The sequence below is a fragment of the Hemiscyllium ocellatum genome, chromosome 10, assembly GCF_020745735.1.
Source record: "Hemiscyllium ocellatum isolate sHemOce1 chromosome 10, sHemOce1.pat.X.cur, whole genome shotgun sequence".
Lineage (NCBI taxonomy): Eukaryota > Metazoa > Chordata > Chondrichthyes > Orectolobiformes > Hemiscylliidae > Hemiscyllium > Hemiscyllium ocellatum.
In genome coordinates this window covers 21,692,752-21,716,332 of record NC_083410.1, presented here as the reverse complement: position 1 = coordinate 21,716,332, position 23,581 = coordinate 21,692,752, and the positions used below count along the sequence as shown (strand labels likewise).

The 23,581-nt window shown below is 38.5% G+C and overlaps 1 protein-coding gene across 3 annotated transcripts in view; it reads left to right on the top strand.

Moving 5' to 3' along the window:
• Positions 1-1,323: 1,323 nt before the first annotated feature.
• Positions 1,324-23,581, top strand: part of edaradd (EDAR-associated death domain) — a 58,184-nt gene continuing 35,926 nt past the window's right edge. The window contains exon 1 of one of the 3 annotated variants that reach the window (XM_060830837.1): positions 1,324-1,401. In XM_060830837.1, coding sequence (XP_060686820.1) covers positions 1,399-1,401 — 3 coding nt within the window. In that variant the 5' untranslated portion in view covers positions 1,324-1,398. Of the gene's footprint in view, positions 1,402-2,966; positions 3,088-23,581 lie in introns of those variants that run through there. The other 2 variants (XM_060830836.1, XM_060830835.1) reach the window with 2 other exon arrangements.

Below are 23,581 nucleotides of genomic sequence, written 5' to 3'. Positions count from 1 at the left end.
AGGTTCCACAGCTTTTAAAACATTTTAAGCTTTTCTATTCTTATACAAAAGTGAAGGACCACATAATTTCCCACATTATCTTCCATCTGTCACCTTGCTGCACGTTTAAACTATCTGTATTTAATTGCAGCCTCTTTGAGTCCTCCTTATATTCCACCTAGCATTCATTGCATCATCAGCAATCTTGGACATATTAGTCTTAGTCTCTTCCTTTAATATGTTTGTAAATGGCTGACATCCCAGGGCTGCTCTTGCAGCACTCCACTCATTCCAACATGCCACTTGAGGGTGTCCTGTTTATCCCTGAATTTTACTTGTTGTCAGTTAACCAATTCTCCATCCATACTAATATATTGCCCTAAACTCTGTGAGCCTTGTGCATTAAGCTATTGTTTGACCCCTTATTCAAGGCTTTTTGGAAATTCCAAAATACTATATGTTTGGTTCCTTTATCTCACTTCATCATCAAAAAACTGTAATAAATTTGTCAAACAAATTTCCTTTTCATTAAAGTATGTTGACTGTCTGATACAATTATTTCTTAAATGCATTGGTTGAACATATATTGTCTGTTATAACTTAGTGATTAATTATGAAAGTGAATAAAGTTCAACAGTGCTTTATTTATTTTAAGTAGAACTATAATCTTTGATGGGAGTAGCTGTAATGAACATAAAGTTATTTACAGAATGAGAATAAGAAACAGATGTTAGTAACGTATGATTATGAATTACTTTGTAAAAGTTTGGCAACTCTAGTAGCATTTATCAACTCTGCAAATACTGTAGAACATTTTCCATAAATTACATTTTAAATATTTAATGAAGAAAATTTGTTAAATCTTTGTAGCATTTGGTATATGCATATTTATACTGTGATGTTCAATCCATTACATTTATTATTCCAAAATAAATCCATAAAACTAATCAAACAATTGTCCAGAGATCAAAACTTATTGCCAATTCTAAATGCCTAGCAGAGACAAAACTGAATTAAAATAAGGATTACCTAAATTTTAGCTGATTTGTATATGAGAAATAGCAAATCGCAAATTAAGGCAGAGGGTTTGTTTCTGGACTAGTAATCTACATAATAAATAAGCAAATGGAAATTAAGATCCTATCATGGCAGTTTAAATTCTGTTTTGGGAAATGGAAATTGAAACTGATGTCATGAAAAGTGATCATTATTCATTGTTGTGTAATGTCCAACTGAGTCACTAATGTCTGTTCAAATTCTTACTTTAGAGAAAACATGCCATTTTAATCTGGCCTATGTGGGACACATCAATGCGGTCCATCATTAAGTGCTGTCTGAAGTAGTGAAGCCAGTCAAGTTCATCAAACTATTGCTTGGGCATTGAAAATCAACAATATATGCCAGCCATAACTGCATCACATGGTAAGAATATCGACTTCAAAACATTTACCTTATTGAGCAAAATTCATTGGATGTAACCCTAAGGATAAATCACTAAATAAATGTGCAGTTTCTTTTTGCTAACAGATTTCAAACAATTGTGGCATTCCTTTCAGTAAACAAAGGCTGTACAGATCAGAGGAATGGGATAGAAGAGTCACTCACTGAGTGTTTTCTACCATTTTGTTCCCTTTATTAATGTGGTTTGCACATGCCTTAGCACAATTATTTCTCAACTGTCTCATTTCTTTTTAATTATGTCCTGGTTCTGAATCAGTACCTTCTGGGATATGATTTGGAGGTGCCAGTGTTGGACTGGGATGTACAAAGTTAAAAATCAAGAGGTACACAACCTCTTGATTTTTAACTTTGTACACCCCAGTCCAACACTGGCACCTCCAAATCATATCCCAGAAGGTACTGATTTGTACACAACCACCTGATGAAGGAGCAGTGCTCCGAAAGCTAGTGCTTCCAAATAAACCTGTATGACTATAACCTGGTGTTGTGTGATTTTTAACTTCTGGGATATAGCATAATTATGAAGCTTTGTGAGATCAACTTTTCCTTAGCTTGCTTTGAACTGATGAAGGGCTCTGGCCCAAAACACTGATTCTTCTGCTCCTGGGATGATGCCTGACCTGCTGTGCTTTTCCAGCAACCACACTCTGGATTCTGATCTCAGGCATCTGTAGTCCTCACTTTCTCCTTGATATGAACTAGTTTAATAATGTTACTACATACTCTTGTTCTGGATTACCATAATGGAGAGAAGAACTGCAGCCTATCTACTTGTCCATTTTAATACCAGTATTAAATATCCTAATTATATCATTCTAAACCTAATTTCAAAGAAGCACGACCCAACAAACTGCAGCAAAGGCACCATTGAAGAAAGTGAACTACCACCTTCTCAGGCAATTAAGAATGGACAATAAATGTTACCTTTCAATTGCCGCTCAGACCAATTTAACAGAGAAGCCTCTGGGTTCCACTTTCAGCTGCATTGGTCCTCCGGGATTCGGACCTTTGGAGGAAAATGCCTAGAAGGAAATGTAGGAGCCTCTCTACTTTGGACAACATGGACAAAAAACAACGTTGGACTGATCTGTGGAATATTTCTGAATATATTCAAACGAATATATTCAAGGTACTCCGGCCACGTTTTTTTTCCTCAAAACTGTTGATCTAAACCGATCGAGATTTCCATCTCGAGGGAGAGAGCAAGGGAAACAACCGAAAACAATCAAATGGACAAGCGATGGAAATTCTTTACACGAAAAATGCAAACTTGCACAATGCACGCAGGGCTTTGCACGCTTCTTTTTCAATGTACTGTACAAATTGGCAGAGTGCGAGCAACAATTTTAGAGTTGCTCTCTGGAGACCCCCCCCCCCATGTCACCTATTGCCCCGAATTGACAGCTGCAGTTAGTTCACTCCTGTAGGGAGCGCCCATGTACCAGATTCCCTTTGCCTGAGAACATGGTGACCTGCCCAAAGCATCAACTGCCAGGAAGTAGATTCCCACTTCCCGGGGTGTCCTGATTTCCACTGTTACTTTGTTTCATTTACGTCTTTGCGCTTACAGTATCCATTTCAGCCCACGCCATCAGAGTGTACCCCCAATGGCGACCCTTCAACCAGAAAACGGCCAGATGCCCGAAGGTACTGTAAACTTTCACAAGTAATTTTGGGCTTTTTTTGTCTTATCTCCCCAAGTTGTAACTACACAGCAGTGCATTTTTTATGTTGTAGTTTCCAGCCATGCAGACTGACATTTGTGCTTCCATCTTTGCTTTACTTCACTCAAGTATGGGTGTTCGATGAAAATTGGAGAACTCAGCATCGGGTATGATCAGTTTTAACTCTGGGAATTTGGTGCATCACGCCAGTGGTACTTTTAAACCTCAATTAGCTGCTGAAGTTAGCTGTGACTTCTGTAGAATTCTGCTGCCGTACGTTTAGTTATAAAGCGTACGATTAAAATATATAACTAAAACATCTTTTCGACTTCGTTTTAACTTCGTCTTCCTATTTCATCCTTAGAAATACTAAACTATTTGCTTCACATTCGTTTCTTTATTAAATGTTCATAGATTTTTTTTCTCAGAATATGCTTGCCAGCTAGCACTTATTCTGTTAATTCGCCGTGATTGTCTAATAAAACAAACGAAATGCATTTTGGCACAATTATAGTTAAACGTGAAAGACCATTTAAATTGTCTGTATTGTCCGTCCACTCAAGTTCCGGACTCTGTTAGTTCTGTTTAGGCGTGCGACTCACCTAATGGCATAGCAGTTCAGGCAGCATCCGGGGAGCAGTAAAATCGACGTTTCGGCCTGAACTGCTGTGCTCTTTCAGCACCACTAATCCAGAATCTGGTTTCCAGCATCTGCAGTCATTTTTTTTTACCTCACCTAATGGCAGTCGGGATGAGAATTTCCCGCTTTTGCGCTACAATTGCACTTTGAGTAGCTTTCACCATATAAATATGTTCCTCTTTCCCACAACTCCCACTGAAGTTGGAAGTTTGAGAGATTTAAAGAGCCCCCAAGCTATGCTTGCAGATTTCAGACATTTTCCCCCCAGATCCCTACAACGACACAATCTTCCCTTACGCCTACAGTTTTGTAATTTAATCCTTATATTTAAAGTGGGCAAGATTTTATCTAATTTCAAACCCATGCCCCTTTCACAGAATTGAAATCAGGCTCAGTTTCCTGGAATGGAACTTGAACTTAGAGTTTCTGGTTCAGAAATATAGGCTGTACTGTATCATAAGATCTCTGATGAACTTGTGTTAAAAGGTGTGATCTGTTAAGGCTCCCTTTGTGAAATTGTGTAACTATTAAAATCAGCTTGACTCAACTATCAGAATTAATCTGTGGTTGTGAATATAACTATTGCCATGGGTTACTTTACTATGTTAAAGTTTTTGTAAGCATGGAAGTTATTTTCCTTTATTTTGGCTTCACATTCTTTTCAAGCTGCCAGTGTAAATCTCTGTATCATCAGGTAGAGTACAATTATGGCAGCTATGTGACAAGGTAATGATGATACCCTTCAAAGGAACAAATCATCAAGGTTAAAGAAAGTGAGTGAGTTCTATCAGCAATCTGAATTCTGGATGCAGAATGCCATAATTGGCTCAAGGATGGCTCAGAAGACACCAACAGAGATTAGATTAGATTACTTACAGTGTGGAAATAGGCCCTTTGGCCCAACAAGTCCACACCGACCCGGCGAAGCGCAACCCACCCATACCCCTGCATTTACCCCTTACCTAACACTACAGGCAATTTAGCATGGCCAATTCACCTGACCCGCACATCTTTGGACTGTGGGAGGAAACCGGAGTACCTGGAGGAAACCCACGCAGACATGGGGAGAACGTGCAAACTCCACACAGTCAGTCGCCTGAGGCAGGAATTGAACCCGGGTCTCAGGCGCTGTGAGGCAGCAGTGCTAACTGCTGTGCCACCGTGCCGCCCACAAGTCATTGCCATACATTAAAAAGATTCCATTTACCCAAGATACAGTTTGTTTGTGATACCAACCAGAAAATCCTGCTGGTTACAATCTAGCATGCAGTGGAATTACAAATGATGAATTTATTTTTTACAACTTTTCCATGAGCATGATCATGTGAATGGATGGATCCTAGGAAACAAAACCTTGGCTCATAATCCCACTGAAACCTCAGGCAGATACATCCTGGTTGTAGCAGTAAGAAAGCCTATCCTGAAAAGGAGCATCGAGATGCAAAGAATATACTTCATTGTCTGGGCAGACCTGGCAGAGTACTTCATTACTTAACCCAAAAGCAAGCATGGATTCTGATTGCGTGTATGATTTCTTGGAATCATGGCTGGGAAATATAGTTAAGATACAAATTAACCATGATCTAATTGAATTACTTGGCTTAAGAGGCAAAAAGGCCTGCTCCTGTGGCGATGTTTCTATGCTGCACTCTTCATAATTTTACACTCCAGGAAAACCAATAATACAATGTCGATGACAATATCCAGGAACGTAATCACTTCAACAAATCATACCTAACAGCTGCGAAGGTCACCAAAGCTGGATTCCAAAGGAGGTGATTATGCAATGGTAGCTGACCTCCCCATGTTACACCCTTGGCATCTTCTATGCCAGTCAAGAGAGTGATCTTCCTTGAAACCACTATCTACTATAATACATGAGTATCTCAACATAATTTTGTTTGCTGAGCGTAGACGTACACACCAAACTATTACACTTTTTTTCTGACTGATTTTAAACATCCATGAGTTATAACCATTAATATTACCATTAACAACTACTGCTTATAAGTTTTATTATGGCTGTCTTCTATAGTATTTATTCAGCCACATTTTTCTATTATTTGTTTATTGGCTCAACTTGAAATTTGTCACGAAGAACTGGAGGAATCGTTAACTCAAAATCAAAGAGACAAGGGGAAACTCAGTGACTATGAGGAGGTATTTATGTTTTACTTCATTAGTAACTATCTCCTTGATTTCATAAAGGGGTCAGGAACAATCTGCACAAACCATAAAGCAGCAGCATCGCCAAATTCTAGCTCATGAAGGCCCTGCTCATATTAACAATAGGGCCGAATTAATAATTAGTTCCTGATCAACACTTAGTCAAATTTACTATGTGTCCGACATGAGAAGTGGGAATTTGGTGTTAACAGCCCTCTACAGACTCCCAGCATATAATGGAAGCAAAGAGGCTAATCATGGTCCAGGTAGGGTTGTTCCATGATTATTGAAGAAGGCCAAAGGACTCTGTGCAAAGAAGCCTGAGTTAAAAAGATATAGTGATCCCTTCGTACATTAATGGAATGTCATCCATTTTACCAGACAAAAACATTAAGTAAACTTGTAGTTTGAGTAGTGTGAAAGAAGCTGATTGACTGTTCTTTGCTGATTTCTGTTACTACAAAAAAGTGCTGTTTTCTGTTATTAAAATTAAACAAATATGTGACTCTAGTTATTTACTATAATTCTAGTTTAAAATTTTAGAAGATGTGCAAATTATGGCCTACAAACCTGCACTGCAGATGCTTGCACTCTGGTGCACAAAGTCAGTTCAGTTCTAATTTCCTTTATTGTCAAGTTTGAATTTTGTGGGTTTGTAAGTTTGGAAAGGGCCATTCTTCGTGCTGTTATCCTAGAGAAAAAAAACCTAAATTGTAATAGTAAAATCTATTTGTACTTGCAGCTTGCTATACTTACAAGATAACAGGAATACCTTCCTTTCTCAATGTTATATTAATAGCTTTTAGTTATTCGGATTAAAGTTGGATTCCCAAGGGTATTCTCCATCATTCATTGAAACCACATAGCACACTCATGGAAACTTCATCAAAATCAACATCTTTCCAGTATTTCCACAGATTTATTGCTGAAGTTACATGAGCAATTAGGACTACCTTGCTGGAAATTAAAGTCAGTTTTCTGTTCATCCAGATATTTAATAATTTTTTTTTCATGTAAAGATTTGATATCATAGATGTTAGACTAACTGGTCTACAATCACCTGTATTAGCTCTGTTCCCCTTTATGAATGTGAGCAGTACAGTGGCCACTTTTGTCTTCTGGTATGCATCAACTATTGAGGAAACCTTGAAATAATGTCTTGGCCTTGGATATTACTTCCCCATTTCCATCAGGCTCTTTGAAAATACCCCTGCAATCCCCTGCAATCAGATGTCCTTTTAATTTTTCTACCGTGTTCTTTTCACTCTTCGAGGTGATTAAAGCAAAATACTCATTAAGTATTTACGTAAATTTCAGTGTATCTTAAAACTAATTCGCTGTCGCCTTTTGCTGATGGAGATGCACCTCACATTCATTAGTTATCTTTTTTACTCATATATTTGCAGTTATTTTTTAGATTCCTGTTACTCCCTGTCAACTTCTTTTCTCACATTCTTGTGTCACCAATTTAAATATTATAATCGTTCCACTCTTTTAAATCTCAATTTTATGTCAGAATTACTCTTTATCTGTACCTTCTCTGTAGCTGTAACATTATATTCTGCATTCTGTTCTATTACCCTGATGTACGTACATTAGGTATGATAGGCCGGAATTGCACGCAAAACAATATTTTTCACTATGCCTCATTACATGTGACAATAATGAATTAAATCAAATCAACATTAAAAATCATAGCTATAGGATCCATGTGTCAATTGTTTTTTGTTTCTAACCACTTTGGTTATCTTGAAATATGAAATAGTTTCGTTTTGTAATTGTTTGTGTTTATTCTATAAATTAAGCAATGCAATTTTCATTTCCCTCTCATTTATGCTAGATCACCCTTTGTCTCCCTGAGATCTGGTCTATTCCAATTCAGTGAGCTTGCTATTGCACTCCTCATTTTTTTCCACTTCTTTCTGAATCTTAAACAGTATTGTTATATAGTTGTCAAGGATTCAGTCACATTAATTCATTTGATTAATTACACAGAAACATAGAAAATAAGGGCAGGAGTAAGCCATTCAGCCCTTTGAGCCTGTTCAACAATTCAGTATGATCATTGTCCTAAGAACTATATTTAACAAAAATGATTGTGGTCAAACATCTTCTGAATAAAAGTCACACTGGACTTGAAATATAAACTCTGTTTCTCTCTCCTCACAAGCTTCCACACCTGCTAAGTTTCTTCAGAATTCTGTGTTTGTTTCAGATCTTCAACATCTGTAGTATCTTTTAGTTAACCATCTATTTAACTACCTTTAACTTTTATATAACTACTTCCTGAAAACATTCAATGTTATGGCCTCAAACAATCCTGTGGCAGAGAATTAAAGAGATTCACCACCCTCTGAGTGAAGGCATTTCTCCGCTTCGTAGTCCTAAAAGACCTACCCCATATCATTAAACTGTGATGTCTGATTCTGCACTCCCTGGTCATTGGGAACATCCTTGTTGCATTTACCCTGCCTAGTCCTGTTAAAATTTTACAGATTTCCATGAAATGCCTTCACACTGTTTTAAACTTCAGTGAAGATTGTCCTAAGTGATTCCGTCTCACTTCAGGCCTATCATCCCAGGAATCAGTCTGCAAAACCTTTGTTGCACACCCTCCATAGCTAGAACATCTTCCTCTGATAAAGGGACCAAAACTGCACACACTGGCCCCAGATGTGGTCTCAGCAATATTCTGAACAATCGCAATAAGACATCCCTGCTTCTGTATTTGAATCCTGTCTTGAATTGTGAAGGCTAGCATGCTATTTATCTTCTTTACTACATGATGCACTGATATGCTTACTTACAATGACTTGTGATTTTGGCCCCTCCCCCTCTCTCAATCTCTCACCCTTCAGTCTACATTCCTGTTTTTGCTACCAAAGTGGATAACCTCATATTGACTCCATCACAATATGTGATGATACTATGGCTTTAAGGGGTGTATTTTGTTCTTGGTTTTTGAAAGGAGGTTTGAGCCATAGATACTGAGCTGTCTCTTCCAACCTAATAAACAGCTTGTCAGGCCTTGTTTTTTTTTAAATTGGAACAATGGAAGCAGCATAAATGGGTGGAGTTAGGCTCCCACAGAACCAGGGTTTTAATTTAGTTTTCAGTTGTTGAGGATTGAAGTTGGTTGTGGAAGCTGCCATACCTCTTTCTCTATCAGAATTTTCCCTTGGTGTTCGTTTTTCCTGGATTGTAAAAACAACACATGTAAGACAATCTATTTTACTAAATTTTACTTTGTGAATGGTGTATTTATAGGATCTAACTGTATTGGAACAGTTGCTATTTAGTAGTTAAATAATTTGTTATTCTTTTAAGTTTTCCAATACAGTTAAAGTTATACCAGTTCTTCTTTCTTTTGTTTGTACTTTAACTGTAAGATAAGAATAAAGTGTGTTTTGCTTAAAGCCTAGTAGTGTCACCAGTCAAATTACACCTGGAACAGAGTACCTTACACTTGCCTTTAAATAAGATAAAAGTTAGGATCTAGGCTGTCTCCTTGATATATTTTGAGGGTGTCTGGTCTGGTCCATAGCAAATTTGGGGCTCTGGTCTAAGAGGCTAAGAGTTTCCTGAGTGTGGAAGCACTCACTTGGGATGGTTTACAGAAGGTGAGGAAGGAAAAGCTTTTGGAATTGGCAAACAAGCTAAAGTTGGGGTTGCCTGTGTCTATGAAGAAAGGGCAGATAATTGCAGCAATAGCTCAGCAACTACAATTGCCAGAAATGCAATTGGAATAATTGGAAATGGCTAAAATTTAATTGCAAATGGAGTAGCTTGAATTAGAGACAAAAGCAAAAGCAGTAAAATAGTTTGAATATTAAAGGGAAATGAAACAATTTGAGTTATGATTAAAAACAGAAGGATAAAGAGAGAGAAGGTTGGGAGAAAGAGAGATTTTGAACTTTGGAAGTTGGAACTGAAAAGTGAACTAAAAATGTGTTGCTGGAAAAGCGCAGCAGGTCAGGCAGCATCAAAGGAACAGGAGAATCGACGTTTCGGGCATAAGCCCGAAATTTTACATTTCCTGAAGAAGGGCTTATGCCCAAAACGTCATTCTCCTGTTCCTTTGATGCTGCCTGACCTGCTGCACTTTTCCAGCAACACATTTTTAAGCTCTGATCTCCAGCATCTGCAGTCCTCATTTTCTCCTAACTGAAAAGTGAAGGTCAATTTAAAATGACGGAGGTAAAGGTAAACGGTGGGAGTAGTCATGAGGATAGTGATGAATCTTTGCCAAGGGATTCAAGGCAATCCAACAAATAATACAGTGCTATGACTTAGCTGTCCAACCTGAACTTGTAAAATCTACAATCTCATACATAAACTTAATAGAATTCTCTTTTAGAAAATACACATAATCATTGCCTCATTGTATTGAGGTACAGTGGTCTATTTCTTTGTATGTTACATTCATAAACTTTATAAAATGCTCCTTTTAGTGTTCTTGCACCAAAAATAACCATCTTAATTTTTAGACCATCATCAAAGATTTGACAAGGGCAGAATTCCAAATAGCACTTATTACATCTCAACAGAATGGCAAGTTTTCTGGGTTGAACCTGCTTCCAGTTTAGTGTCTTTAAAACTATTGGAAAAAATCATGGCAACTTGGGTTTTTAAATTTTACATTTTCTGGCATTTTGCATTGTTATTCATTCTTGGATAAATTACATAATCAGAATCGCACAACCCCCAACCAAGACAAAACTCCGGGTTATTACCTTATAGCCTTATTACCTTTTTAGAGTAAAGAAATTTCAATTTAGAAAAATTTGGAATAAAAGTCCCAGGTTTGCCAATAACACAAAAAGAGGTGGGAAGGCAAGTAGTGAGGATGACAAAGAGTCCATACAGGAATATAGATAGGTTCAGCAAATGGGCAAAAACTTGGCAAATGACATATAATGTGGGAACATGTGAAGTTGTGCACTTTGACAGGAAGAATAGAGAAGCTGAATATTATTTACATGGAGAAAGACTGCAGAAAACTACAAAACTGTGAGATCACAAAAAGTGAGCATCCAAGGAAGAATGGGGAGGGATTCAGATTTACCAGGATGTTGCCGGGTATAGAAGGTTTGAGTTGTAAAGAAAGGCTAGATAGGCTGGGACTTTTTTAACTGGAGTGTAGGAGGTTAAGAAGTGACCTTATGGAGGTTGGAAAGTCATGAGGAGTGTAGATAAGATTAATAGTAGGTGTTTTTCCCCTCAGGTGAGGGATTTCAAGACTAGGACAAATATTTTTAAGGTGAGAGGAGAGAAAGTTCAAAAAGACATAAGGGGCAAATTCTTTACACAGTGGGTGGTTCGCGTGTGGGATGAACTTTCTGAGGAAGTGGTGGATGCGGGCACAGTTACATAATTTAAAAGGCACTTACATAAGTACATGAATAGGAAGGGTTTGTAGAAGTATCGGCCAGGAGCAGGCAGATAGGACAGGTTTAGTTTGGGATTATGCTCAGCATGGACTGGTTGGATTAAAGTACTCCAAGACAACCTTTTGGTTTTGGAATCCCTAATTAATATTGAAAGTGCTGCACCCATCATAAAAAGAAGTACTGAGCTAGGTTTCTTGTCAGCACAATATATGAAATGATAAAAATACTGATGATTGTGTTAAATCTGTTTTACCTACACTGTCTCTAAACAGTCCTAAACTGCCTGCCAAATTTATATAGCAGTTGTAACACACATCCTATTGCACTTCACAAGAGAGTAGCAAAGTCTGACAATGAGCAGGTATGGAGAGAAGATTTAAAAGATATGTAAAAGGCACTATTAAGAAAGAGGTTTGAAAATGAGGAACAGTAGCAGGCTTAAAGGTGTTTAGGAAGTGAATTGAAGAATGCCAAGTCTTAATGGCTAAAACCTCTGCTGTCAACAATGGAGCAGATGGGAAGGAATATGTTCATTTGCTGAGAGATAAAAGTGTGAAGTGTATGAACTAGGTTGTGGCTTTGGATGACCTTAAAGACATGGACTGAAGGGATGCCTTTGGAAGAGTAATATAGCATTTTTAAATTACTGCATTGAAGGATGGACATTGTGTTGCCAAGAAAAGAAGAAATAGATGAGCAAATGGTTATATGTTTGGATGAATTGTATGAGCCAGCAAAACTAGTGAGGAAGGCTTGGGGAAATTAAGTTTGAATGAGATCGACCAGGACTTCAGCAGTGTTGGCAGGTGTTCTAGCCAAACATGGCAGATGTAGTAACAGATAACCTTGATATTGGATCAAATGTAGAATTTGAAGCTTGCTAAAGGGTCAAACAAAGCTACCAGGAAAGATAAAAGTAATTGGATGAGCAAGAATCAAATGAAGTTGACTTCAATCTTACAATTGTGGTTATTGCTCATCTGTTGTTGGTGAGATGTGAGTCAGTGCGTAATAGTATAGTGGTTCTGGTTCTTGACTATAGGACTATGATTAAGGGAGATTGTTAGTTGAGAACAAGCGAGCTGCAAATGTGTTGCTGGTTAAAGCACAGCAGGCCAGGCAGCATCTCAGGAATAGAGAATTCGACGTTTCGAGCATAAGCCCTTCATCATTCCTGATGAAGGGCTTATGCTCGAAACGTCGAATTCTCTATTCCTGAGATGCTGCCTGGCCTGCTGTGCTTTAACCAGCAACACATTTGCAGCTGTGATCTCCAGCATCTGCAGACCTCATTTTTTACTTGAGAACAAGCGAGGCCCACATAAAGAGTTTAATATAGGTACCTGACAGAAAGGAAGAACTATTGTGGAATTAAGTTGCCCTTTTACCATAAGCATCTCTCCAATGGGGGGCACTTAAAATCAGATTCAAAGAGAATTACAGGAAGAAAGAGACAGAAAAAGAAAATTCAAAGAGATCAAAGTAATCTTTTAAAATATTACAAAATACTTATTAATGAGTCATTCTTCAAGTTGCTAGGCCACTGTGATCACCTCATTGAAAGTAATTGAGGCTAGGATTTGGATCAACCAAGAATTCAATCTGAAGTTGCACAATCTACAAACCACAATAATAAATATATATATGCATTAAATTGCTGAAATGTACTGTGAAATAAAATGGCTAAAGAGTTATTCCTATCATGTATATCCAGCTTTTGATTCTCAGGAAAGCTTGTTGAAACACTTCACTTACTGTTACAGGAATTTGTCTGTTGAGCTTGCACTTAAAAAAGATTTTGACTGTTAATTGTTCTCTGTTCATAAGTAATGGCTCCAGAAATGTATTTGAAAAAAGAACTGAGTGGAACTTATACTTAGCTTCTGTCAAAATCTTGCGAAGAATTGATTTAACACAGTTAATTTGAATATTCTTACTTCTTTGCTCAAAACTCTGCACAACATTGTCCTGTTGTATGCAATACCTTTGAGACCAGACTTATTTTGGCTGCTTTTAATTTATCTTCTGTAGCATTTTGTTCTTTTGTGTAGATTTCATCTTTATTTCTGCCCTTTTTCTTGCTTTAAAGCTAGATTATCTTCTGCATTTCTGTACTGATAGCTTACTGTGATTTTTTTTCCCCTTCAGTTTCCTGAAATATCTACTTCATATTTTTTTGGTGTCCTCATTCTCTCATCTACACTAAAGTGCAAAGTTTGAGGTAATCAACAATAATCTATTTCTTCTCATACATATATGAAATTAATGGTCTTTGTCTTTTTCTATGAAATTTTGTTGGTTACTTTAATGTCATACCTTTCCTCCTTACTATTTCAATCATGAATAATCCTAATTTTAAAAGAAAATACTGCAGGTGCTGCACATCTGAAATAAATAAGTCTGAAATTTTTGTTCTGAGTCATATGTGACTCAATCATAACTGTCTCCACAATTGCTGCAACATCTGTTGTGTACTTCCAGCCTTTCTAACAGAGTCATACAGATGTACAGCATAGAAACAGACCCTTCGATCCAACACATCCAAGCTGACCAGATATCCCAACCCAATCTAGTCCTACTTGCCAGCACCCGGCCCATATCTTTCCAAACCCTTCCTGTTCATATACCCACCCAGATGGCTTTTAAATGTTGCAATTGTACAAGCCTCCACCACGTCCTCTGTCAGCCCAATCCACACACTCATCACTCTCTGCGTGAAAAAGTTGCCTATTAGGTCTCTTTTATATCTTTATCCTCTCACCTTAAACCTCTTTAGTTCTGGACTTCACTACCCCAGGGAAAAGACCTTGTCTATTTACCCTATCCATGCCCCTCATGATTTTATAAACCTCTATAAGGTCACCCCTCAGCCTCCGATGCTCCAGGGAAAACAGCCCTAGCCTATTCGACCTCTCCCGATAACTCAAATCCTCCAATCCTGGCAACATCCTTGTAAATCTTTCCTGAACCCTTTCAAGTTTCACAACATCCTTCCAATAGGAAGGAGATCAGAATTGTGCGCAATATTCCAAAAGTAGCCTAACCAATGTCCTCTTTATTTTACGAATTCATTACACTTTTGCTTGGGGTCTTCTTTGGAAATACTTTGTGGAATAACTATCAATAGACACAAGTTTCTTTTCTTCAGTTTGAATATTCTGAAGTTGTTCAGTTAATAGTTTCAGGGTCATAATTGAAGGTATGAAGAGAAATGAGTTGTTCTATAAGATAAGAAACTCTATTTTCACTTCCAGAAACTGAATGTGAAGCCCATAAAAGAATGGGATAGGAGACTTCTGAGCTAGCTGCAAATGTTCTTTCTTAAATATGTTGGATAGTCCAACCTTTTTTGAAATTAATTCATCTGATTTGGGTGTCACTGGAAAGGCCAATATTTATTGCTCATCCCTAATTGCCTGAAACAAGGTGGCAGAAAACCATTTTCTGAATCACTCCTCTGTTTGTGGTGAGAGTATTCCATTGTGCTGTTAAGAGAAAAGGGGCAATATAAGGATTTTTGCCCAACGATAAGATGAAATAGTCATACATTTCAAAATTAAAGCTGATGTGTCATTTGGAAGTTTACTTGGAGGTGCTGGTGTTCCTGTGCAACTGTTGGTTTTGTCCTAGGTGGAAGAACTCATGAACTTGGAAAATGTGTCAAAGAAGGTGTTACAGTGCAACCATAGAGTGTTAGAGGAAGTAAATGTTTAAGGTGGTGGATCCTACTCAAATCAATTGATTTATCCAGGATAACGCTGAGTTTACGGTATTAGGAATTAGAGGAGAGTTACAAAACAGAAGGCATTTGGTCCATCCAACTCTCTGCAGCAACAATTCAGCTAGTCCCCCAAACCTTGCCCTTTCCCCGTAACCCTGAAAGTGATATTTTAACTTCAGCTGCTCAATCAATATCTGTTTGAAAGTCACAAGTCAACTGCCGCTACCACCCAGGCCATAAATTCCTGTAAAAGAGAAACATTTTTTTTGTCAACTAGCTTAACTTAGTAACCTCTGATCCTTGTGCCAATGGAATAGATTCTTTGTACAGGTATTTGCTTTGTTGAAGTTCCTCTTGTTTCTGAATACCTCTATCAAATCTCTTCTCGACCTTCTATTCTCTGAGAAGCTCTAACATCTCCCCATTGTCTTCATAAGTGAAATCCCTCAGTCCTCAACCCTGGGATCATCCTTGTTAATCTTTCTGCTCTCACTGTCTAAATCCTTCACACCCTAGAATCAGGCATATTTAGACCAGACCAATGTCTTATCAATCTTCATCATAACTCATTTGCTTTTGTACTCCATAACTTAACTTGTAGAGCTAGGGATCCAAAATGCCTTTGTAATCATTTTCTCAACCTACCACTGCACATGTAGCTTCAATTGCCTCTATTCTTGCACTGCCTTTTGGAACTGTGTTCATCCAGGCACACGGAGAGTTTTCCATCATAATCTTAACTCTTACCATGCTGACGGAAAGACTTAGTTGGTGAGTCCCTTGTCACAGAATGCCCAGCTTCTGAACTGCTCTTGTACTTACAACATTTATGTAGCTGGCCCAGTCAAGTTCCAGCAAGTTCCAGATAAATAGTGACTGCCCCTCTCCCCCACCCCATGCCCAGGATGTTGATGGTGGGATTATTGGCTCGTGCATTCATGATGCAAATGTTACATGCCATTGTATTGTTCCAAAACTGAATATCATCATGTCTTGCTGCATGAGTGCACAGATTGCTTCATTACCTGAGAGTTGCAAATGAACTTAAACATTACAATCAACAGAGAGTATCTCCACTTCTAACCTGATGGTGGAGCGAATCTGACTGATGAAGCAGTTGAAAGTTGGGCTTGAGGAACTCCTGTAGTGCTATCGAATAACAAACAGAAATTTATGGAAAAACATAGCAGGTCTGGCAGCATCTGTGGAGAAAAAGCAGAGTTAAAACATTCGGGTCCAGTGACCCTTCTTCAGAACTGGTTGTAGCTAGAACAAGGTTAGTACATATGCTGAAGATGAGGTGGAGAGGGAGAGAGGAGTAAACAATAGGCAAAAATAAAGCCCAAATAGAGAAAGAACAATTGTTGGGCAGACAAAGAAATGGATAAAGGTCAACCCAGGAGAAGTGATAACTGCTAATGGGATCATTGTGGCTGACAATGGGTTGTTTGTTGTGGCAACCATGTGATGACAAGACCTGGTGTGGGGACTTTGGGTAAAGACATAGGAGTAGGTGCTTAGGTCCTATAAGTATTAAACTTGATATTGAGTCCTAAAAGCTATAGGTCCCCAAACAAATATGAGATGCTGTTCTTCCAGCTTGAATTAAGGTTTACTGGAGCACTGAAGCAAGCCTGAGACAGAAATGTTGGCAGGGAAACATGGTGGTATGTTAGAGTGGCAGGCAGCAGACAGGTCAGGGTCAGTTTTCCAGAAATAACGTAAGTGTTATTCCAAACGTTCACCGAATCTGTGTTTTGTCCCCCCAACGTAGAGCATGAATACAGTAGACCAGATTGAGTGAAGTGCAGGTAAATTGCTGCTTCACTTGGAAGGTGTGTCCGTGGCATTGGATCGTAAGGAGAGAGGACAAAAAGGGCAGGTGTTACACCTTCTGCAATTGTAAAGGAAGGTACCATAGAGGTGTGAAGAGGTGTTGTGAATGGAGAAGTGAACCATGGTGTCCTGGATGGCACTGCCCCTGCAGAAGGCTGACAAGGGAAGGGACTGGTGATAGCATCCCGCTGGTGCTGGCAGAAATGGCAGCTGATGATCCTTTGGATATGGATGCTGATGAGGTGGAAGTGAGTTCCAGGTGAACCCTATTGCTATTGTGGAATGGAAGAGAAAGGATGCGGGAGATGGGTGGGACATGGCTGACAGTCCTTTTGACCTCAGAAATGGGGAATCTTGGTTGAGGAAGAAGGTGGACATTTCAGAGGCTTCTCTGTAGAAGCAGATGTGATAGATACAAAGAAACTGGGAGAATAGAATAAAGTCTTTTCAGGAAGCTGGGTGTGAGGATGTACAGTCAAGGTAACTGTGGGAGTCAGTGGATTTGTAGTGGATATTGGTGACCAGTGTTTCCCCAGAAATGGAAACAGAGATTCAAAGGAAGGGAAAGGAGAAGTCAGAAATGGACCAAGTGAAGGAGAGAGCAAGGTGGAAATTGGAAACAAAATTGATAAACATTTACGATTCTGGATGAGAGACAGAAGCAGCAAATATGATGTCATCAATGTATCAGAGAAGGAGTTGTGGGTGGGACCCTGAGTAGGTCTGGAACATGGAATGTTCCACATTCTCCACAAAGAAGCAGCCATGACTGGGGGCCATGTGGACCCTTGGCCACAACTTTGGCCTGAAGAGTGAGAGGAGTTAAGTGAGACGAGTCTGTTTCAACTCCAAGGACTGCAGACTACAACATGATTTCATTTATTTTGGTCACAGTCAAGCAGTGTAGATTCAGCAAGCTACATCAGATGATGACCACCTGCAATAGCTCAAAAATATCATCAGCAGGTCACAGAGTCATATAGCATAGTGGCCTGACTGCATCCGACAAGTACTTGTGCTAATGTTCTTTATGGTCATTCAACGATAAACAAGGACACTCCAAGAATGAAATCTTCAAAGCTAAGTAATTTGTGATTCTGCAAGCTCTATGTCAAGACATGGTAGGCCATATATAGGGCATATATGTAGATCACATGGGTGTACACAGGTTTCTTTCAGAGCTACAGAATAAGATTGCACCTGATATTTTCCATGTCTAAAGATGTGATTGCATTCTGGTGACTGACAATTTCAGCAAATTACTTTTCATATTACAGACCAAAGGTACCAATAGTGCAACAGCTTTTGATAATTGACTGCTATATTCAGTACGATTGATATATCTCATTTATGTCTGGCAACAACTCACAGTACACTAATGCTTTTTTCCAACATATGTGCAGGTAATGGGCCATTCAATATTTTGCTTCCTTTTCCCAACTACCCTCAGTCAAATGGTGTCATAGAATGCACTGTTCGTACTATTAAATCTATGATCATTTAATGTAAAGTTTCTTGCTAAGACTTTCAGATATCTATGTCTCCTCAAAACAATGGTTTAGCCTCACTGGCAGCTTACATTTTGGGAAATTTCTCACTCACACTCTCATTACCCAACCACATATGCATGGTGCATTGTTGGCAAGAAGGGAGAAAATGGCATATCACCTTGGTAATTGGGTCATCCCAGGCTGAACCAAGGACAAACTGTAAGAGTTCAAGATTTTCATATGTGCAAATGGATTATTGGAAATAAATTAAGGCATTGTGTCCAGCCTAGATCACATGATGATGTAATGAACAATGATCAATTCCTACAGGGATATAAACATCATATCTAAATGGCATATCATCAGCCACCTGTCATACAGGATGATGACTTGGACACTGAAGATATCATGCTAGAAGCAATTACACACGAACAACAATTGATACACATCCATCTGTAATAGGTAGCGCACGACAGGTTGAAGGTACACTACCACGTAGTGTTATTTTGGTATTTTATCATTCTTCCATCATTGCACTATCTGGATGTATCAAAAAGGGGTTCCATTCTTGAGAAAGAAAACAGGGTTGGAAGGGAGTTGTGTTATGGCACAGATTCTAGGCCTGTACCTTTAAGACAGTTATATGACATCATAACATGTAATTCAGTGTACATATGCTCACCTTGCTTTCAGTCCTTTTGTGTAATGGAGTCAGTGTGGTCAGCCAGTATATTTGTGTAATGTGTAGTAACATAAGTAATCAGAGAACTCAGGCTATGTCTGTAGAGCTGTGGCATGGTAGTTATGTAAATAGTTAGTGTTGCAAATAAATTCCAAGATATGAGACTCAAAAAGAACCCAATTTTCTTGGTGTATATTTTCTAATAAATTAAAAAAATCAAAATTTATGAATTAAATCTTTCCAAAATTAACACCTGATCTACTGTTACTTTAGCTAAAAGTCTAATAAATCTCGTTTGAATTTTCTCATATAATCTGTATATCGTTTTTTTAAATCTACAAAGCTTAGTTTTCTGTAGGCCTATGCCTCAGAAAATTATGTTTTATTGCAAAAATAACCCAGTATTCAAAGAGTTAAACAGTCATTTGACAGCTACAGATAATAGAAGAAGTTAAGCAAAAAGATTTCTTCACATTTAAAGTTCCTCACTTCAAAGATCTTGGCGTGTGGAAACTTGTAATAAGAAAGCTTTCAACTATAACATGTTAATCCATAGAGTGTCGTTAGAACATGAATAAAGCCAAAGGATCTGTTAACTTTTTCCTTTATACATTTGCAATAAATTTTAATTGATGGTGAGGAATATGTTTCATGATCACAGATTTTGTAATTAGTTAATTCGTTTTTATCTCCTTTCCCTACTTGACCACGGTCACCCCAAAAAGAAATTCAGTACACTATGCAAGTACTGATGGTGTAGATACTGTAGAATAAGTAAAGTACTGTTTGTTGTATGAGCATGCCAGCTCATTGTGGTGTATAAGCTACTGCTCATGATGAAAGTTGCTGTCACCATCATCTTTATGTATAGGAAACTATAAGCTTGTTTGATCTGTTGAGGTAGAGGAAAATCATTTCATGGTCGAGTTATGAAAATCTCTTGTAGTTAACAAGACAGAATTGCATGTTAGCAACTGGTTACAGGTTACACTGATGTGATGATCTTCATCAGGAGATCCAGTCACAGACCCAGTATGTGTGCAAACATATTGCAAGATACTAACTATTTTAAGCTTCTCCAACAGGCCCAGGTGGAAGCCAAGTGCACATAGTGTGCAAAAATCCATAAGGTCATAATTAGCACAAAAGAAAATGTTTATGATTGTTGGAGATTGAACATATCAGTCCAAGGGTATCTCTGCAGGAGTTCCTAGAGTAGTGTCCTAGGCCCAATAGCCTTCAGCTTCTTCATCAATGACTTACTTCCATCTAGCGATCAAAAGATTTCACAATGTTTAGAACCATCCATGATTCCACAAATACCAAAGTAATTCAGTTCATAAGCTGAAAGAACTGAACAACCTCCAGCCTTGAGCTGATAAGTACCGAGTAGAATACGTGCCACTCATTATCAGGCAATGACCATCTCTAATAAGTGAGAAGCCGAGCAGCATCCCTTGACCATAAATGGCATTACTATCACCGCATTCTCTACTATCAACATGCTGGAGTTGCTACTAACCAGAAACTGAACTCGGCCAGCCATTTCATAACTGTGACTACATGTCAGAGGCTATGAATTCTGCAGCAACTAATTCATTTCTGACTGCCCAATATCTGTCACCATCTTGCAAGGCACAAGTCGGGAGTGTGATGGATGGATGCAACTCCAGCAACACTCAATGACTTGACATCATCCTGGACAAAGCATCCCACTTGATTGGCACCTCACCCACCACCTTCAACAAAATGTCTCTATTCCATCAGAGCATAATGGCAGTAAGTGTGCATTTACAAGATGTACTATCGTAACTCACCAGGCTTTCTTGGGTGGAACTTCCAAGTTCACAACCTCTAGAATTTAACAAGGGCAGCAGATGCATGGGAAAACCACCACCCAGAAGTTCCCCTACCTAGGGAGACGGTGATGTAATGGTATCATCACTGGATAGTAATCCAGAAACCCAGGCTAATGCTCTGGCGTGGCAGGTGGTGAAATTTGAATGAATGAAAATCTGGAATTAAAGGCTAACTTAATAGTGACCATGTAACCACTGTCAGTTGTTGTAAAAACCCATCTGTTTCACTAAAATCTTTTAGGGAAGGAAATTGTTCTTCATACCTGATCTAGCCCACATATTACTTCAGGCCCACAACAAAGTGGTTGACTCTGAACTGGCTCTAGCAAGCCAGTCAGTTCAAGTAGCAATGAGAGATGGCAATAAATGCGGCCACACACAAGCCTGCTTTTGAAGTATATCACCTTTCCTTCACTGAGTCAAAGAACTTGAACTCGCATTCTAGCAGCAGTAGGGTGTCCCCACACTTCAATGACTGCAACAGTTCAAGTAGGCAGCTCATCATCACATTTTCCAAGACATTTGCCATGGTTTACGTGGACTTTAGCCAGGTTTTTGATTAGATCCCACAGGTCACATCTGTAAAGAAAATAACATCCTATGAGATCCAAAGCAAAGCGACACACTGGATCCAAAATTAGCTGATCACTATTCTAGCTAGAGTTCTTCTTGAAAGATGAATTTTGCTAAGAGTGTGGGATGGGAACCCAGGGTGATTATGAATGTGGGTATGATGAAGCTGTTCTGATGATTTTTATCAAAAACATATTTCTTTTTAGACACTGTTCCAGTGTATATTTTAAGCATTGCACAGAAAATGCAAGAGAAATTTACTTGTTTAAACTGCTTATTTCTGCTTAAATGGGTGACAGCTACAATTCAATAAAACTTTCTGATAATTCAGGCATTTTTACAGGATGTGTACTTACACTCAGATGGCTCAATCCCATACAATAATATGGCTGGTAGATTAAATTTTTGTAATGTTCTTAGTGCAAAACTCAGAGTTCTCAAATGTCTTGCCCTGAAGGTTTAATTCATCACTTTGACAGCACAGCACAACATCAGTCATAAAGAAGAGTTATAAAATAATTCTGTGGAACAGTTCCACACATTTATTAACCCTGTATTTTCAGAAAATGGAAATTTCAACTAATCAGGATTAACCTGGAGTGAACATTAATCACCTTTCCCTTTCAATAAGATGAACTGCAAAATCCTTATGTAAAAACCTTCAGGTTGTGGGATGAAAAGCTACTTGTATTGGTTTCATGGATGTTGGCTCAGTTACAATTAAAAGAGGATGTCAGTAATTTATTTTTACAACTCTTAAGTCTTGTTATTTTTAAAGGGCATATCTGGTGTGAATGGGCATGACATCTCCTTATCCCTGCATGTTTGCTCCCCTATAATTATTTTTGTGAGGTTAACTTCCCCCTCATTTAATACAAACTGTGTGTGTGAAAATTTGGCATTGTAAACCTGACAAACAGTTTGATTAACTCAAGAGTGGGCAATGTGCCTGATAGCTAAATGGATCCTGGTTCCATTAAACCAAAAGGAATACTTGGTGTGACTAAACTTTGATTTCAAGAACACTCAATAATTGTGGGAAAAAAAAATTACTAAATCAACATGAAACATTTAGAAATAGGAATTTGTGGAAAATCTTCCTTTGAGAGTGTTTCGAAAGATTTGCTACATTATTACATTATTACTACTCTTTGTATTGCAAAGTCAAGTTAAACTTATCTTCATTAGATAATGTTTCAAGATGTGATTCATAGGAGATGAGGTGGAATGGACAAGTGAATTGCGAATGAATGACCAAAATATTTGTGTTAAGCTAGACATTGCATCTCAATGATAATGTCATATTATAACCAGTTTATAAGAAGCTAAGCACTAAACAAATCAAGCTTGCTTCACCACATGGCCTTAACTTTAATTTCCTGTGTACTATCAATGCCCTTTGTTCCCCTTGGCAACCAACCACCCAATTCAGCCTTAAAAATGTTTAATGACTCAGCTTCCACTGCTGTCCAGGGAACAGAATTCCACAGGGCAGTAATTGTCAGTAATAATCAGTCAAAGCGTGAACATATTGCTAAACGGCACTAAAATATGCAACATATGCGGCAAACACACTTCATGTACTTGAACCAAATGGTCATATAGCAAATTCTATGAGGAGTAGTTCTCAATCAAACCAAGGGAAGCAGCTTTTAGTCAGGGGGTCCTGAGAGTACATGTCTGAGAGTTGCTGTGTCAGGCTCAGAGGTGCTTATCTCTACTGTCTAGAGTGTAGGCCATGGCCAGCATGCAAGTCCAGGAGAATCAGACTGGGATTTGTGATAAATTAGTCAGGGATTGCGCACATATCAGGGGTCTGGTCAGTCATCGGTTAGGACAGAGATAGTCAAGGGGGGTTATAAGAGGCTACAGCTATGGTGGAGAAGTTAGTTGTAGATTCAGGGAACAATATTTGTAAGAGGGGAAACTCGATATATAGGGGAGTTGTCAGTGCATTGGAGGACATGGGTTACTGTAGGAAAGGGAGCATCAGTGGTCACAAACACCAAAGCTACAACATTGGAACAGTACAGCTCAATGGTTGTCATGACTAAGCTGTAGGCTACACTGAGCATTGGGGAAGAGTAGCAATCCCTTAGACAAGGCTCTAAAATGTGAAG